Source organism: Mastacembelus armatus, chromosome 13 (genome assembly GCF_900324485.2).
Source record: "Mastacembelus armatus chromosome 13, fMasArm1.2, whole genome shotgun sequence".
NCBI lineage: Eukaryota > Metazoa > Chordata > Actinopteri > Synbranchiformes > Mastacembelidae > Mastacembelus > Mastacembelus armatus.
The window spans coordinates 10,139,545-10,158,357 of NC_046645.1; the positions used below are offsets into that span (position 1 = coordinate 10,139,545).

At 39.4% G+C, this 18,813-nt stretch overlaps 2 protein-coding genes across 3 annotated transcripts; one reads left to right on the forward strand and one right to left on the reverse strand.

The window, feature by feature from the left end:
• Positions 1 to 60: 60 nt before the first annotated feature.
• Positions 61 to 6,464, forward strand: ap2s1 (adaptor related protein complex 2 subunit sigma 1). The gene is made up of 5 exons (XM_026319367.2): positions 61 to 229; positions 1,397 to 1,546; positions 2,008 to 2,121; positions 4,195 to 4,254; positions 4,933 to 6,464. Exons 1-5 carry the CDS (start codon positions 227 to 229, stop codon positions 5,032 to 5,034), a joined length of 429 nt encoding a protein of 142 aa, XP_026175152.1. The 5' UTR covers positions 61 to 226; the 3' UTR covers positions 5,035 to 6,464.
• On the reverse strand, positions 6,068 to 16,186 carry rab4b (RAB4B, member RAS oncogene family). 2 transcript variants are annotated; one of them, XM_026319354.1, is made up of 8 exons: positions 15,993 to 16,186; positions 12,884 to 12,964; positions 11,773 to 11,887; positions 11,488 to 11,550; positions 10,396 to 10,550; positions 10,159 to 10,254; positions 9,812 to 9,988; positions 6,068 to 7,135 (listed from the first exon to the last, which is right to left on the reverse strand). In XM_026319354.1, exons 1-7 carry the CDS (start codon positions 16,006 to 16,008, stop codon positions 9,873 to 9,875), a joined length of 642 nt encoding a protein of 213 aa, XP_026175139.1. In that variant the 5' UTR covers positions 16,009 to 16,186; the 3' UTR covers positions 6,068 to 7,135; positions 9,812 to 9,872. The 2 variants fall into 2 exon arrangements, with proteins under 2 accessions (XP_026175139.1, XP_026175131.1); XM_026319346.1 differs by lacking the exon at positions 6,068 to 7,135 and adding an exon at positions 7,200 to 9,663.
• Between the last annotated feature and the right edge of the window lie 2,627 nt (positions 16,187 to 18,813).

Genomic DNA, 18,813 nt, shown 5'->3' on the forward strand with positions numbered 1-18,813 from the left:
CTGGTTCTTGTAGTGTCATATTACCTTTACAGGGCTTGTAAATGTGAAGACAAAAACTACATCCCCCGTCATGCAACGCAACTCGGACGCTTCCTGTTAGCTCGGGGAGGATAGCGGACAATCGGTGGAAACATTACTGATGTGTTTGTGTAAAATCGTAGCATAATTTATTTTTAAAGAATCCTGCAATTCTGGAGTTTCTACTGTCCATACTCAGGAGACAACAATGGTAAATACGCGACAAATGAACAGTGCAACATTTCCCTTCTCGTTGTTGTAGCATTTTCCCAGTAGCCTGCTAGCAGTTCACTAGCTAAGCTCTTAGTTTAGGAAATGTTTTAAACTTAACCATGACAGGCCAAGGCCACATACCCGAAGGCTCGACTACCACTGACGCTTCAGTAAACCACATGGCAATAATGTAGGCTTTGGTAAAGGTATTCGTGTTCTGAAAATGAATGGGTGCGGTTCAAGCTAACGCTAGCCAGCTAAAGCTAACGCTGTATCTAACGTTAGATAACTGCAGCGTTGAATATAAGTGGCTCCTCAACCAGATGTTCCAGGATGTTAATAATAATAATAACAACAACTCACACTATGAGTTCAACAAGTGACAGCTAATAGCCAACAAACTGACGTAGGGTAGTTATTCTGTGCGTGGCAAATACAAGAATTACGTTAGCTACTTGAGTAAAAATGAATCATCAGAAAACTACAACTAGATTTACTATGACATGTTTTATCATTATGTTAGTATCTGTGTATATAAGTAGCGTTTTACTGCAGTAGATATCAGAGGCTAGTTTTTTGTGAGTATTTTATATAAGTGTTTTAGGGGAAGCACCTGACGATTGTTTTCATTATGGGTTTACATACTGAGAATAATCATTGTATCTGCTGAGAAACTGACCCTGAACTGAGACTTTCACAATGCTCGTTTTGTTGAGCCAACAGTACAAACCTGAAAACATTAAATAAATGAAATAAAATATGAATTGAAACGAAGAGCAGTAAATTGTCATGTGAGATGGTGGAACTGTGAAAAATGACCTAAATGAGAATCAAAACAGCTGCCAGTTAATCTTCTATGTGAATCAGCTAATCATGGCAGCTCTACTTGTATTTACAGTTTGTTTGTTCAATTCATGCAACATATATTTTTAAGCTCCTAATTTGTATTGTAACTGGTAATGAAAACTCTAAAATAAATGTAGTAAAAAGTAAAAGTAACTCTGAACTATACTGCAGTACAAGTAATAATTGAAAACACACCGTTTGTACAGTGTTTATGTACATGTACAGTTAGATTCCGGTACATAGGCACTAAGAGCAAATATTTTAGCAGACTATTCCTGTTGTAGTCTCAGTTTCTGTTTTTCTGTTTTTTCTCCCACAGATCCGCTTCATCCTCATTCAGAACCGAGCAGGGAAGACACGACTGGCCAAATGGTACATGCAGTTTGATGATGATGAGAAACAGAAGTTGATTGAGGAAGTGCATGCTGTGGTAACTGTCAGGGATGCCAAACACACCAACTTTGTGGAGGTATGGAATTACTGTAATATGTATACATGGATGGTTGTGTGTGTTTGTGACTTGGCCTAATTTGTTTCTAAATTCTATCGAGGACCACAGTATAGTGGCAGAAACCCCGCTGTCATTAAAAATCTCTGTTGTAGCTACTTCATAGTAAAACGATTGTGTGACTTGTGTTTTCCTCATTACAAATATTTTCCAATGTTTGAACAAATCATAAGCAATTTTAACATTTTGAAAAAGACCCCTTAAAATTATCTGGTGGCATTTTAGAGGAATCCATTGTCAAGAAAATGAAATCCTGGTTTGCTGATCTGTTTTGTCATGCATTTTGTTCCGGAGCTATTATTCACGTATTGGGTGAGCTTTATTTTAAAGCTGGGAAGCTTAAGTCCAAGTAAAGCTGCTGTTGCTGTCATAATAGAAGAGGTACATTTGTTGAGGGGCTTTCTCTGTTGTTGTTCTCACAGTTCAGAAACTTCAAGATCATTTACAGGCGTTACGCTGGTCTCTACTTCTGTATTTGTGTGGATGTGACGGATAACAACCTGGCATACCTTGAGGGAATCCACAATTTTGTAGAGGTAAGAGGAAACACACAGCACATGATGTATACTGTTAGTAAGTGAACTATGATGATTTTGTTCTCATGGTCTGATTGTTTTTAGGAATGCCTGTTAATAAGTTGCTTCAAAATGTTCCATTCTCTGCTGGCATACTGCTCCTTAATATCAAACCCACATTCGTGTGAGAAGCATAAACTGCAGTCTAATGGCACATTTTCCACACTAACCTTGCAGAGCTAGTCTTGTCTTCAACAGCGTACGGATTATCAGATTGTTGCAAGGGCAACAAATGAGTCACAGTTCAGCCGTTTCACCATTTAACATTACAGGCCATTTCTGTACAAGTTTCAAAACACACTGGAGTTAATATCCATATAATCAAATTCCTTTTACGTTCTAATGTTCAGGCTACGTGATTACTGACTTTGATCAGTTAGACAATCCTACATCAAGTGATGCGGGAAAGAAGCCTTCAGCAATAAAATAACAAATAGATCACTGAGTACAAACTGACTCTGGTATGCCTGCACAGCAGTTGCACAAAGACCGAAAAGGCTAAAAGGCTGGTCAGAATGACAGATAGCGCCAACAGTGATGATATAATACCTTCAGATTTTTTAGAATGTGAAAGAATCTTGATCAGGAAAATGCAAGTTCCCTAATATGATCTGTGCATTTTCCTGTATGACTCACTGCCAGTCTGTTCTTCACTGAACAGGAACACACAAGGAATAGTCTGAGTGTACTAAATGTTTATGATTAAATGTTTTTCTTCCAACAGTAGCTGACTTAATGAAGAGTAAATAAAGCTCAGAGAAATTAGTCATTCTGGCTACTTTCAGATCATATATCTGGAGAAAGTGGTTTTGTAATTAATTTTCTTCGATTAAATTGAATTGGAATTTATAGCAGGCAAATAATGGAAAGTTGGGTGATATAGGACGAAGCTTGTGGCTCGCATTCTGACTCCTCACTAAAGGAGCCGAGGACCATGACAGCTGGTTTTGATGAAAAATGAGTGCTCTATTAAGGACTTGATGACACCAACCCAATATTGATCATTGCTCCTGGGATAATTTATCCTGGACATAACTGTGGTGTGTTATTTCTGCCACCTTATACATACATATGTAATGTCATGTTGACATTTGTGTCTATAGCAGAAAAATGTATATTTTTGAAAGATTCCCTTTGCCTGGCAGTGATAGCATTTAACAAAAATTATTCTACCCTTGAAGAAAGTCATGCTAGGGTATCATTGGTCTCACAATTTTAGATGATAGATACATCTCGACTAATTTATTTTTTTATTTTGGTGTAATCAGTAGTTTAATCAGCATAACTAGCTCCATTTATTCTCAATCTTCATTATTTGAAGGCACCAGTGGGTGCATTATATTTAGTAGTTTGTCATTACTGTCTAACAGCTTTTTCTTTTCCAGATCATATTACATTTTAATCAGACAGTATCAACTCAAATTGTGAGCTTTAATTATGATCTTCTGTTTTGTTTTTGGCTCAGACAAACAGTAAAGTTTTCTATCCAGAGCCCTCAAGAGCGAAGGTCATTTGATATAATGTTTGACTATGAAGGAATGTGTGCATGTGTATTCTGAAATGCCAAATCTAAGAAGAAGAAATAGCTAATTTCTTCTAAAATCAGCACAGTGAATGTTTTTTTTATATTTCTTTACTCTCTACAGATTAATAAAGCTGAAGCTACAAATCAGCTAACAACAGGACTTTAATGGTTTTTTGTTTTAACTTATGCAAATTCTCAACATGTGGCCAGTAATTCAGCCACTGTAACTGACACTATATCACTGCTTTAAAATGATCTCTTGTTGAAACAAGATGACATGAGAACCACCATTCTTCAATTTGGCCTATATTAGATGGAAATCTGCTTATTACACGGTCGTTAAGTGGCCCCTGCTCCTACTACAGCACCATTTTTCTGCACTAATGCATTACATTAAGACATAAAATTACCATACATCTCTCAAGGTAGACTATTTGGTGGTCTCATGGCTGCTATCTGATTGAATTAAAGTTTAGATTTTTTTTTTCTGTTCCTCTCTTTTCTGTAAGGTGCTGAATGAATATTTTCACAACGTGTGTGAATTGGACCTTGTGTTCAATTTCTATAAGGTAAGGACACAGATTGTTTTTGACTGGTGAGATTTACAAATTTATAAACAGCTCAATTTCACAGAAGGAGCAAAGAAGGACAAAATGCAAATGAGAAAATGTTATAGTGCTATGGCAACTAAAATAATAGGCACAACTAAAGCAGTCAATCAGTGACATTCATCTAAATTATCTCAGTGAGAGGATGGATTTATACTTTTAATATCAAGAGATGCTAAGCAACAAACGCCCGAACATGCTAAGAAGTTTAGTTGTCTGAACATCCGCCTACTTGCTAAACTTTCATGAAGCGGCACCCATGTTCAGCAACACGATGTCACAACCAGAAAATAACAAGAGATAGCAACGTTTTAGGGCAATGTGAGGAAAGTTTCTCTGTTTCCTATCTATTGGCGCACTGCAGCTCCAAGGCCCAAACTGTTTCACAACCAGTCACCCACTCCTCTCAGGTGTGTGTCAGTCTGTTTAGTCATCCAGACGTTATTTTTTACATTGCGATGACACAGGATAGGAGGTTGAGTAATGTGATGACCACATGGTAGATAATGAGTTGTTAGTCTTTAGATCAGTTTTCCAGGAAATCCCAAACCCCTTCATGTCTAGCAAAAAACCCATAGTATCCGTAATTTGGTTTCAGTTCTAACAATGCTACATGTTTTTGCCTGTCTGCACTTCCAGGTGTACACGGTGGTGGATGAGATGTTCCTAGCAGGAGAAATCAGGGAGACCAGTCAGACCAAGGTCCTCAAGCAGCTCCTCATGCTCCAGTCACTTGAGTAGAAAATAGACAACCATCCTTTCCAGCTACTAATCTACTACCCTGGCACCTAAACCTCTTATTCATGTCACTCTGGAATTGGCCCCTTATCAATTTCCTGCCTCAGCAGAGCCAACACTTACAGAACATCAGGATTGCGGGTGTTTAGAAAAAGAAATACACATATTTGTTTACGTATGCGTATATAATAGAGAAGCTTATTTAACCCTTGTCATAAGCAGTCTGTATGTTTCAGTATTCTGTACCTGTTGTACTGCTAATGAAGGCACCCAGTAAACAGGGTGCACGTTTCAACATGATTACATTTCATATACTGCCTGAGTTCAAAGCAACTTTATATTTGTGCTTTCTTCTCCCAAAGCCAGAGGCTGGAGGAATGAATAGGCAGCACGTGTTTGCATTTATCTCTACGCAGTGTGGAAACACTGATGTAGACCTACCAGTGTGACACTGCTCTCATCTGCCCTCCTCCTTCTCCCCATTAACCTCAACATTCACTTAAAGGCACTACGGTAACTAACAAGCACCATATATAAAGAGAGACCAACTTGCAGGCGGCGTGATATTAAAATCATCATCATGACTACTGCACATTTCATATCTGGATCACAGTCCAAGCAAAATAACTACAATGTGAAAGCCCTTCAGAGCAATTGACCTAGCGCTGCAAGTCCATAATTGAATGGAGTGTACTTAGGATGAGAGCCATTTTGGCGGTGTGTTATGGCAACCTGTGCTGGTGTCAGACACATCCTCCTGCCTGATGATGGTAAACAGTGTAGGTTATGTTAGCTCAAATGGCAGCAGTAATCAGTGCAATCATTTCCATTGGACTTCATATGCTCATTTAATGCAACTCATTATATTAAATGGTGCTTGTTGGTCACATTTAAAATACAAATGCACTCAGATGGAATAAGACCTGGAACTAGAAAGTATATTTTACATAAAGCAGTACTGTGAAGTTTGGTGTGTACATATGGTGTATCTTGCGTATGTTGAATATTGTGAAATTAACACATCAATTCCAGAAAAAGTGGTAAAAACTGCTCTGAGCAGTATTTACTTGTTTAAGATCCATAAATACCTTTAGCATTGCATAACATTAACTGGCTTAGAAATTCTTACAAACCTCGTGAACGTCAACAAAAATCAACTTTTATGCAGTTCCCTTTACTATGTTTATTATTTCCCATACTCTAATTTTAACCATACCTAGTCACTAAGGTGTCAAGTGGTTTGAATGTTACTGTTAATGAACTTTTGTATTTTTAAAAATAATTATTAGGCCATAGTGAAATATGTACTGCTTTCTTTCTCATCTGCCTGTGTATTTGTCGATGGAAGATGTGTTTGTATGTAGTACTCTCCAATTCAACTATCCACGTCAAAATGTTCCATTATTGTAAATAAACACATCAAGTGATACATGAACATCAACTGTTTCTGCTTATAATTGATTATAAATCTTTTATGAAAAGGGAATTTTATTGACATTAGATCTCGGCATAGTAATAGTCATCTTTAATATATCTGTTGGCAAATAATCAAGATTAAACTACAAGAATTGACTGAACCTTATAAAATCACCTGGAAGTCTGATCATCTTTGAATACAGGAACCAGGGGTATTTCTCTTCAATATTTTAGCACCATCTAGTGGTAAATCAGTCTTTCACAGTAAATTATGCAATTTGGTTATGAGGTCATCCTGACATCCTGTCTAGGATCAATAAATCAGTCAATATATCCACTTCACCTACATTAAACCACTCTAGCTGTTACTCCATCGACCCAGGAACATAAATCCAGACAATGGGACAGAGAGGGCACTTACTCTTCATCATAGGAGTCCTGTAATATCCTACCCTCACCCTGACTGCCTTTGAGAGGAACAACTAGACTGAAAGATGGCCAAATGAATTGTGTGCATGGATGCTATTGTTAAATTTCAGGGTCTGTTAAGCCAGTTGGCTATAAACCTGTTGTGTAATAAATTATTGTTTTACATTTGTCCACAAAGGAGTGTGGGGGGTGGGGAGGGGAGTGTGAATTACCAACATTCAGGATCTGATGGACTTTTTCTTGGGCAACAAACAGGAGCCTATGTCAGTTGAGAGACAAAATACAGATATCAACATTAACATCCACAAGACAGCTGAAAGATCTTAACTGAAAAAACAAGCAGTTTACTGGGAATTGCATAATCACTACAATCACCCTCAACAGACAACAGACAAATCTTATTTACACCATAGGTTACTTGAGATGTACAGTAGTATTTAGGCTGATTATATAACATTAGTTACTGAGGAACAACTGAGTTGGATTGCATTCAACACCTGATTAAGGACTGGAACTGAGAAAATAATGCTTATATGGCTATTTGGGTGAGCATTTATAATCAACTGTACAATAAATACACACTGATGAATGCAGGCTTACTCTGGCTCAACGTTAATCAAACATTTAGATGACTCAAATGTAGACTGCAAGTGATCAGAGCTGTTGCTGCTGCTGCTGCTGGCCTCCTGCAGCTCAGGAAGTCAACATCCTTTTATTATCACCTCAGTGAGCAATAAACAATTCTCAGACTGAAGCCACTACAGCCTTGCCTTCTGACAGCAAAACAAAGGAATAACAATTAAAAATCTCAGTTGTTATTCAGTAAGAAATGATAACATCTACAATTAAAATCTTTATTACAGTATACAGTTCAAGTAAGATAAAATGTACAGTTTTATACTTACAGCATATAAACAAACCCAAAATGAAAATTCTAAATTAAAAGTGCACTTGCAGAAAGAGGCAAACTATCACACAATGCCAATATTATGTGAAAAAAAAAAAAAAAGACCATCTGTTTCTTCAAATCCTTTACTATCTCTTGTCTGCACAACTCATCTTTCTCTTTTCAGTGTGCTGGCTCACGAGAGGTTAAACACATACGTTTGTCTGGGAGGAAATATGCTAACACTCGAGGAGAAGACAAGAAATATGTCTGCAGACAAGATTGTTTTGACCTCGTCTTGGCTGGGTTGCTGTGACCTACTCTCAGTGGTTTAGCCAGAAGCAGTGACTTTGACTCAACAGTAGGGCAGAAGATTGGGACTGCAGCCTCATTCTGCTCCAGCAGCACCACAAACTCTGCTGTCAGTGTTACACGAAAAGAAGATATGTTACAGTGGAAATTCCCTGTTTCACTCTGAGAAAACAGAGGGGCTGCTCTGAGGAGAAAACATCTGGGTTGGTTCACAAACTGAGTGACTAAATTTCAGAGCAAGGCGGTGCTACTTCTATGCTTGACAAAGAGAAGTGATAACAACTGAGAAGGTTTGAAACTAAATCCTGACATTTATCAAGATGCATTTACAACCATGCATGATTAAACAATGTCAAGCCTTTAAAAGGGAACTGGGTGGGCGGCATGAAAGTTTCCCAAACACGGCACTGAGGCAAAACCATCTGTGGTTTCCTGCGACTTCCTTTCTACAGTATGTGCACTTAGAGCAGCACGAATCAAGGGGAGTGTCATGGAGAAAAAGCCCAGCAAAAGGAGTCAAAAAAAAGTTGTGCAAAGATAATGATCCTTTCTTAAGTGTTCACTGTGACAGGACCAGTGATGTGGGGACTTAAATATTGTGCAAATCTGTTCATACAAATCTACAAAATATGGGGCCTTTGGAGTAAAATAAAGAGCAAAATGTCATTTTTTTGTGCTTTCAACCTAAAAGGCTTACCTACATGGATGTAGAATGGAGTGACTGGACCATTACCTTTGACTGTTTAAATAATGACTGGGAAACAGTTCTGTTGATCTACAATATCAACTGTATTGCTCTGGCCAATGCTCTATTTAATAACAGTCCATCTTAATGCAAAACAAAACTTCAAAAAAACTGAATTTAATATATTTTGGAGTGACTACATTTGGGCCTGTTGAATCTAACGAGCTTTACTGGAAAACAATTGCAGAAACCTTTGTAAAGACATGAACTGCGTCTGGTTAAAACTTCTACTTAAGAACTCTAACCCAAAATGTGTGCAAGTCGACTTCACGTTACTTATATTAGGTCACATTTAGACTGTTTATCACCTAGTCACTATCAATGACTGGCTGAATTTATGGAAGGTACACTTAAATAACAGATCATAAAAAGCTAAATACCAGCAGGTGCCTTGTGAATGTTAAAACTCAAACTTATAATCAATCATAACTGGATGGTCTGAATGATAAATACACACGATGGTTTACCAATAACAATTTACAAACAATGGTGTGCAAATGCAAGAAGCATACAGGTTGTACTAAAACTACAATGGAAAAAGCACAGACAAAACAACAGTAGGAAAGCCCATACACACAACCCTAGACTTGTCCGTGTCTGGTAAGTAACCGAGAAAAACTTTTTTGAAGAATAGTATTTCTCTTCTTTATGATCCCAACATGTTCGGACTGAGGGGTTTCCCTGGCCAGACGCAGCGGCAAAGCTGACCCCCTCATGTAAGAAGTGAAGACTCTTAACAGAGGTTGGGGGGTCAGGGGTTGCAGTGATCTCCACGATCACTCTTCCAGGTGATCCAAGGTGTGTGAGACCGCATGGTGTCCCACACACCAAAAAACACCTGGAGCTGAAATGTGGGAAAACAACGCAGACATAAAGGTGATCACTGACATGCCCTTGAATCGATACTGAGATAATTCAAGAAAAAAGGGGGGAAAAAAGAGAGAAATTTGAGGTAAAGTCTTTAGAACCTAAGCTGATGACATGCCACTGACCTGTAGGGGACATCCTGGCTGTATGGGCCTGTGGGCTGCGGTAAAGTTGGGCTTCCGATCCCTAGCAATTACACTGCTGCTTATTCTGTGTGGTGGTTCCTCTTGGCTGTCGCAGCTGCCTCAGCGAAGCATCTCCATACTGGATACCTGAACCCATCCTCTCTGGGTCCAACTCGCCTTTGAAACAAACCATAATGACATGTAATGCCGCATACACACTAAAGGCAGAGTCGCAGGACTTCACTTACACAAACACAAAGATCATAAAAACATGCAAATATCTCGCTCTCGTATGCTCTCCCACAAACGCCCAACCGTGACACACCTCTTGAACAAACAAAGTGTACCTGAATCTATCTTGTTGAGGATGGTGCGAGCGCACTTCAGGAAACCCTCTTCTACATTCTCCCCTGTCAAAGCACTAGTTTCTAGAAACATCAACTCTGTAAAAAAACAAAAACAAAAAAAAAAAGTAAGTGAACAATAGAAAAAAAAATAACAGGACTGGGAAGTAATCTGACCTAACAATACAGACAAATGCAGACCTTGAGTGTCTAGTGAGAAAGAATTAACCATTCTTTTACCGTTTTCCTGAGCGAAGCGTGAGGCCTCGAGGAAGGTCACCTCTCTGTCTGCGTCCAGGTCTTTTTTGTTGCCACACAGGATAATAACAATGTTGGGGCTTGCCAGTGTCCGTGCATCTGTCAGCCAGTTGGTCAGAGCGTTATATGTCTCCCGGCTGTAAGAAAGGACAGGACAATTGGATACACAGTGAGCCAGAATGTCTGCCTACACAAAAAACTCAAATGTAGCACAAACAAGTCTGTGCATATCTGTTGTCACTTTATTGTGGAGTATTACGAGGCCTTAGAGTACTTTCTGAGGTAAATAATGCACCCCCAATTGAGTTTATTACATCTATTAAATAAATACCTAAAACGCCTTCATGTAAAAACACAAAAGAAACAGGTTATTTATACTGAAGGAAGCTGATACTTTCTATCAGCTGCCCATATCTTCTGAAACTAAACTTAATCTGTTTCAATATTCAATCTGCTAGAGTAAAATAGTTACTGTATGTTGCATTCTGTTCTGCCTTACTAAACCAAAACTGAATTAAGACGACAATCAGACTTCTGGGTTTTGGGGGGGACAGCTTTACACTTCAACAAGTGCATTACAATCCATAACTGCATTCAGCTTATGAAATACAGATGCGTGAGTGGGCTCCAGTCTTCCTTACTCCCTCAACAGTTCTGAGTAAACTGTCATTAAACTGAACTGTGTGGAGGTGGTATGGATACATTATAGTTTTTTGTTTGTTTTCTATGCCACAGTCTAATACGAATGCTCATAAAAATAAACTGAATAAAGTGAAATATTATTTACAGTTAAGGTTCATGGGTTAATACATTTCAAGCTCAGCTAAATCCATTTTCAACAGTTTGCTGTAGATGCCTGGCAGTCTGCTCCTCTAACTACAGTGTTATGGTCAATGCTTTTTTTTTTTAACAATTGTTTTGTCATTTAATGCAAGTCAGAAACATTTCATGCATTGGCTGATGGGTAATGTAAAATACAGAGAACAAAAATTATTTTTTTTAATTGTTCTGTTATACAAAAGGCATCATTTGTGGAAAGTGGAAAGGCAGAGGCAAGTGCAGAAGTTGCTTTACCTGGTAATATCATAGACGAGCAGCGCTCCAGCTGCTCCCCTGTAGTAGCTGCGTGTAACAGAACTGTGAAGAAAACAGAGAAATCCTGGTTAAAATAATGCAGCCCTTGCTATTACCTAATACTGTCACTCAGGTATTTAATTACACATCTCCACATGCACCTGCAGGGAGCTTTTTGAAGCTGGACGTTAGGGAAAGACAGCATGTGTGCTCAGTATTTCATGTTAATGTTGTACTGAACTAAAGTTTGCCAAACCCTTAACAGGAAATACTGGGGACCATTACCGGAATCGCTCTTGCCCAGCTGTGTCCCAGATCTGCAGTTTCACCGTCTTTCCACCAACGTTGACCACTCTGGACCCAAACTCCACTCCGATGGTGTGGTTGGAGTCCTGCTTAACTGCCACAGGAAGCCAAGATTAAGAAAGAAGAGAACGTGAGGCAGCAGAACAACTACCCTCTAGGTAATGGTACAGGTAATGCTGTACCCAACTGGCGTGCACTACTGTCTTAATGCAGACATCACTGTCAACCTTGCACCCAGAATCTTACATCGAATCTAAAATATGTTGCTGTGTTGTGCTTGTTGAAAAGACTTAAGCTGTTAACTTCAAACACATCATACCCACATTAGAGACCAGAGGGAGTGTGGATGAAATGAACTCTGGCAATCTGCCCTCCTTTTTTTGCTCTGCTGAGAGCACAAAGGCCTAACACATCTTTAATCAAATTAATACAAGCATGTGTGTCAGCGTGTATTTGTTCTAAGTTTTCACGTTTTGACATTACTCACAAAAGCAAAGCTGTGGATTTTAAAATAAGTATTAGTAAATACTACACTGATCATTTTTATTACAATGGCTGCCTGCTCAACTGCTGAAAAAACAAAAACAAACAAACAAAAGACATTTTGTTATTAATTATTCCTGGCGTGTAATGGCTTGCTTACTGGCGTAAATTTTCGTTTTGTTTAATGAGTAGAGATACACTTTTTTTTTTTTTTTTTTAAATAATTGGTGCAATCCAACAGCCCTGCTCGACTCTTTGTCCAAAAAAGTCTTAGCTGGAGACCTGTGGTGCCATCTGGTGGCTCAGTAATGACCCTCTGGACATCTGCACAGGCACACTACCCAGTCACTTCAGTTTGAATAAACATGGTAGTCAATGAGTAACTAGTTCTCAGAAAGAGCTTGTTGGAATATTTAGCCAGAGGGTTTATTTAGTTACACCAACAGCACTGACATGACTGACATGACTGAGTCCATTTCTGTGTCTGTGTAATAAATTACTGATTATATTATTGAATTAAAGTGTAAAATACTGAATTTATATAAAATATGAATTAATTACTCACAACCCAGGTGTGACAAATGGGCTTTGATGAGGGAAAACTTACACTTGTTCTCAATGAACTGGTGGAGGAGGCAGGATTTCCCCGTCCCAGCACTGCCAATCACCAGGAACTTAAACAGGAAGTCTGAAAGCAGAGGAGAGGTAAAAATCAATGCCACGCCAACACCAGGGGAGGATCTGGGCCTGCTGCTCTTTGCACTTCCATCCTCAGAGACAATCCTTAGATTTTCTCTTAATCCCACTGAGCTACTACTTTCACAGTATCCGACAACCCCAAATTAGTCCACTAATCACAGAGCCTTGCCTGTAATTACAATGACATGCTACTGATGATTCTAATTTACTATTCTTGTTTGTCTGAGCAGGAAAATGACTGTGTGAAGGCTCGAAGAAGCATAATAACAGTTCACTGGAGCAAAGCCAAGCTTTATTAAACATGGCTTATCATATCTAAACTGTGCAGGGACTGGATGACCACAGCCAGATGTTGTTTTTTGGAGAGAAGGCCCTTGCTCTAGAGAGCACAACCTGACCCACACATATGACCCAGAAGAGATCAGACTCCTGACATGCAAGAAAAGCCTTTGTGTGAGAGAGAGTGCAGGAAGCATTTGCCTATGTGGGTTCTGCTGCGTTTCAGGAGAGATCCATGACATATGAAGGAAAACTGATGACTGAATTGATAAAATGCATGAGAGCCCTAAGTGGTTCTGTGTTAGTAATGCACAGGGAGGTAGTAAAATAAAAACCGGAAATCGCAGACTAATGATGTCCTCCTAAGACTGGGAGAGCAAATAATGATTGCAAACAGCTTTCCTCCTGAGAGCCTGCTTCAGTTGGAATTTCAGGACCCTGTGCAATTTCAGTTTAAGCTTAAGCATTGGCTCTGCAGGGAGAAGCGCTGGTCTGGCAAATGATTAGTGACTACTGTCGAGATTACCGGCCAGGTGAACATCCTGTGAATATTCAGCTCTGCACAAGGTCAACAGAAACAGTCATTTGAAAAACAAAGACAGCGACAGATGAGATTGATTTTTAGTTCAGGTGTAACATTTTCAGTTAGCGTGCTCTGCAGTGCTCTTGGAGTCACCTTCAGTGGCCGACACACCCCACCACCAGCTCAGATTATGGTGCACCTTTGTTTGTTGATGGAGGTGTTTTCTTAAGCAATACAAACTAGAGGTCAAATTCACGGTAACAGAACAGTTACAGCAAAACAAAGGTGCCTACAAGTATTTCTGTTTTTCCTCTGCAACAGCAGTCAGCGTTACAGCTCAAACACATGTTGCCAATGGCTGTGACAGCAGAACTGACAGAATCAAAGGCCGACGGCTCTGCTTTAATAGCTTGCCTCAGCTTTTCAGTGTCTTTCCAGACATCATAAATCCCCAAGCCAGATCTGCATGCAACAATCAAGCTGTCAATATGTCAAAGCAATGGGGAGAGAGGAATGCAGCGCAGCCCTCTCAACAGCAGCCTTTTAGGCTATTGTATTCTTTACACATCAATATTAAATAACACGAGGGAACAGACTACAAAGTGTTATCTGCATTCACCTACATTCTGACAATATTTAAAACATTCAGGAGAAGCTTTGCCTAAAGTTTATGTCTTATGTGTCCTCTCATCTACTGATAAAATGCACAGAGAGATTATACTGAAATTGATAATAAAATATGATGCAAAAAGGTATGTATTTATAGAAGCATGTGGAACCGCTTCAAAATCAATACTAAGCAGCACACACACACACACACACACACACACCCAAACAAACTATCTGGTTCCTGTTTCCCTTCTGTGAGGGTTGAAAGGTTTTCTCTGTTTTATTATTACAGTAAACTGAACATTTGGCAGGTCTGGAATTGTCAGTTGAACAAAACAAGGAGTCTGAAAACATGAGCATGGTCTTTGGGAACATGTGACATTTTCCACAATCCCTTCACAATTATATAGACTAAACAATACATCAGTGACTATAACAATATTAACAGCTTTTTAAATAAAGTGTAGGAGCTTTACTTAAGAACACAGTTGTTCCTAGAATACAGCTAGTTAGAATCATCCAGACAATACTGTTTTATTCCTATATGCACCGATTGTCTTAATAGTTGCCAGTTAATATTTTTTATCACCTGACTAATTGATTAATTATTCAAACCTTACAGTGATAGTACTTATAACACTTTTTGACAGTTCTCCTACTGGTACTCGTGGAGAACAGACTGCCTGTGAAACTAAGACAGAAATCAATAAAAGGCTATTACAGCTACCATTAGCTCTGGCATTTTCACAAATACTGCCCACAGGGATACAGTTTCATACAAGAAATGAAGGAGTCAGCATACTAGTAGAAACGGATGGAGTGTGTGAGAGAGAGGGATTGCAACAGGAGAGGATGAAGGTGTGCTGTTTTAAAACAATTGGGGCTACTGGTGTATGGCCTGTTAGGCTACCAATACTGTCAGACTAAGCCATATCAAAGTATTTTGCAGAAGAGTAACACAGATGTGTCGGTGATAATTTCAGTGCTCACACACAGGTGCCTCTGTGTCTGCTGCAGTGTGGATGGTCTGAGGTAAATATAAAACTATCGTTAGTTATTTAGATTCAAGATGGGAACAAATGAAAAACCCAAAGCTGCAGCTTTACAGGTAAGTAAGTGATGATCAGCCTCGTTTGAGTAACTTCCTCATGCAGGCCTTGCAGCTACCTCTTCAGTCCAAACACACTGCACCTAGAAATCAATGCAATATTTCTGTTGCTTGCAAAGTCAATTTCAATAGGATCTGGCAACCTGAGCGTCTGCAAACACATCCTTCATGTATCAACGCGTTACTGCAGCTTTGTGTCAGAACTTTGGGCAACTTTTACCTGGAAACGCATCACCATCTGTTTGCTCGTGTTACTGACCGTATTCCGCCGTCGCAGGGCACAAGTGCCAGTTAATTCGCACCAAGCACTTGCACAGCATCGGCTGCTCTGAGTAAAGTGTCATCACCAGAGGCTGTTAAACGCCACAAAAAGCCGCAGACACGCCGAGGTGTCAGGTAAGCCAGCGGCTAACCAAGCCGCTAAGCTTAGCATGTAGTTAGCTAGCTAACGCAGCGTAGCGCGTCAGTCCACAGAGCAGCCGCCCCGCACAAACATACCGTATGTCTCAGACATGTTGACCCGGGTGTCTGAAGGGCTCTGTGGGGCCTGCTCTCTTGGTGCTGTGACAGCTGTGTGCTCGCTGGGCTCGCACCTCCTGAGGGTGTTTATGTACGATGCTAGAGGTTTCCTTGATCCCTTCCTAGCTCCCTTTGCTCCGACAACCAAACTCCGCAGCTGCGTGCTACGTCATCCATCGTCCACCAGCGGCGTTCAAGTGCTGTCGGAATTTTGAAAAGCATAAACATAATCGACCCGAGAAAAAAGAAGAAAATAAATGCGAGATTTTTTGGGAAAACACAAATGTGAAATGTTGTGGTTCGTACTCACCGCAGAGTTTTATCAGATGTCCGATAGCCAGGTCTTATCCCTTTAATTTATGTAGAATATTGGTTGATTTATCATTAAATATACAACTCAAACATTTCTCATTATTCAAAGCATTTTTATTTACTATATATATACACATACATATATAAATACATACATACACGTCTGTAGGTGCAACAGGGTGCCACAAGGTGGCAGGCAAAGACAAAGGGACATGAGGACTGACTTTTAGAGTGACTCCATGATCTAGCTGTATAGTATAACCTGATATGATTTTCGGTACATTTTATATTTATTTTGCATTATATGTTGTTTTTTTTTCTACTTTCAAATATTACTATATTTAAAGGTCAGCAGATGACTACTTTCCCCTGGAAATAATTGTTCAAAGCAAAGTCTTTTGATGTTTTTAGAGGAATTAGGAATGCATGTTTTCTTGTTCTTTTTATTTATTCATTACCTTTCCAAGCTGTCCTACACACACACACAGACACACACACACCCTAGAGCTGAAGTGCAGGGCTGCCCAAGGGCAACAGGTGATAAATTACAGAGCCTTCCACTCTGCTACTATCTATCTGAGTTCCTCCCTGCCTTTGTTCTGCTTTGGCAGATACCCTCATCCTCCCCAGCCTTGTTAAAAGCTCTTTTCACTAAGATTAAAGACAAGGAAGGACAAGGCTCACCGTCGTGTGGGGGCACGGATGTTTTCCTAAGGTGGGCTACAAGAAAGGCTGGCCTCAAAGGTGTGCAGCAGGCAGAAAGAGGGAAGTTTTTGCTTCCGTTGGGAGCTTTGTCTATGTGGGTGTCTTATCGTTCCTTTGTCCTCTTTGTTGTTCTCTTGTCTGTGTGTCATCATCAGAGCAGGCATTTGTTTGGACTGCACTGTAAACGAGGTGCTTGTGTGTGTACGTGTGTGTTGCTTCGGGATTTTGATCTGGGGCTGTGCTGTCACTAATACGTTAGATTAACAGCAGTTAGGCCTGTTGGATTCATTCGCTTTTAAAAAGACATTTCAACCTGAAAATAGCTGTGAATGAAGAAACGACCCAGAAATCCTTTCATGTCCCATCAAGACAGTTTCCATCCAAGATCAAAATGAATATGTTCACGATGAGCACATTGGGGAAGCCCCACAAAAACCTAACAACATTCACAAAGTTTACAACAAACAATGAGTCATTTTCCAGTGGGTAATTTCAGAGACTCACTTCTAGAGACAGGTGAGCATTGCGGTTGGCTGGCATCACTGTAAATATAAAGGTGTTTGTCTCATCATGAGTCACTGCATATATAGGGATTCTTGATGACCTGGTGTTTTATATCTTGAAACAAAGGGAGTCTATAAAGTGAGGGCTGATGAGACACATGGTCCCATCGCTTTCATCTCTCCATTATTAGGAGAGACCTAATATTGTAGATCCCCTCCAGTAACCTGTAAATAGACTGCAGTCTACTGTGTCACATTATATCCACGAGGACAAGACCATGAAAGGATGATTATAATGTTGATATCATTGCATAATTATTTTTTTTTTGTATTGCTCTTTTATATTCCCATTTTGCGGGAGTGACTCAAATATCTATTAATAAAACAAAACAGACAAAGAAGAACATAGAAGCATAGACACTTGTTAGTTTCACTGGTTTCCTTTAAAAATGCTGCATTTTATTGAGGGACTGAATCTTGGATTCTAGAAGGTTTCCGTGTGTCCACAGAAGTCTAACATTCCCTGCATAAGAAATTATTTTGACTTGCTATGAAGAATTCTAATAAGGATATACGCTAAAAGGTGTTTTGAAACAGGGTTTTGTGGAGAGGTGATCTAAAGTAGAAGAAAGACATTACAACCTACCTAGAGAAGCATAGACATACTGGTTTTCATTTGAGAGAGAAAGACACAATTTGCTTTTAATAACTGGACAATTTTTTGCGGTTTGATATACACAACAAAACATACTGTATCATTTAGATTTAAAACTGAACACAAGTCAGTCTTAACCGAATATTCAGACAAGCACTAATTCATATCTTCCAATCCACTTTTTGTGGAAGCCAAGATTATGCTAATTGGGTAATTCAATGGAGCAAAGCTTGAAAGCTAGATCAGACAGGCCAGCGGCTACCATCACATGTTTTCTTTTGCACATGGCATACTCTGATCAGCAAAATCTTTTTGGCAGTATAATTGCATTTGTGCCTGGTGTATGGACCTATACAGTAAGCTGCCAGGCACAAACTTGAACTTCAAGCAAAGCGCTGTCTGTGTTGTTGGAAATGCAAGGGAATATTGCAGCACATTAAAACAATAAGAGGACAGGAGTTTACAGATATTATGCCCAATACACTGTTGTTAGTATGTGTCCAGTTTTTTGATAAAACTGATTAAAAGACAGTGATTTAACTCTACACTGAACCAAAGAGTGAGGTTAGTTAAAGTTAAAGGAACAGGAGAGGTTAAAGGTTAAGAGCATGGACAGGGTTGGCTA

What these genes read in the sequence shown, in the direction of transcription:
- ap2s1 (XM_026319367.2), top strand. An exon ending in GAATCCACAATTTTGTAGAG is followed by an intron (nt 2,122 to 4,194) that starts GTAAGAGGAAAC and finishes CTTTTCTGTAAG; the next exon opens with GTGCTGAATGAATATTTTCA. An exon ending in TTGTGTTCAATTTCTATAAG is followed by an intron (nt 4,255 to 4,932) that starts GTAAGGACACAG and finishes CTGCACTTCCAG; the next exon opens with GTGTACACGGTGGTGGATGA.
- rab4b (XM_026319354.1), bottom strand. An exon ending in CTCGTCTATGATATTACCAG is followed by an intron (nt 10,551 to 11,487) that starts GTAAAGCAACTT and finishes CCTTTCTTACAG; the next exon opens with CCGGGAGACATATAACGCTC. An exon ending in ACGCTTCGCTCAGGAAAACG is followed by an intron (nt 10,255 to 10,395) that starts GTAAAAGAATGG and finishes GTTTTTTTACAG; the next exon opens with AGTTGATGTTTCTAGAAACT.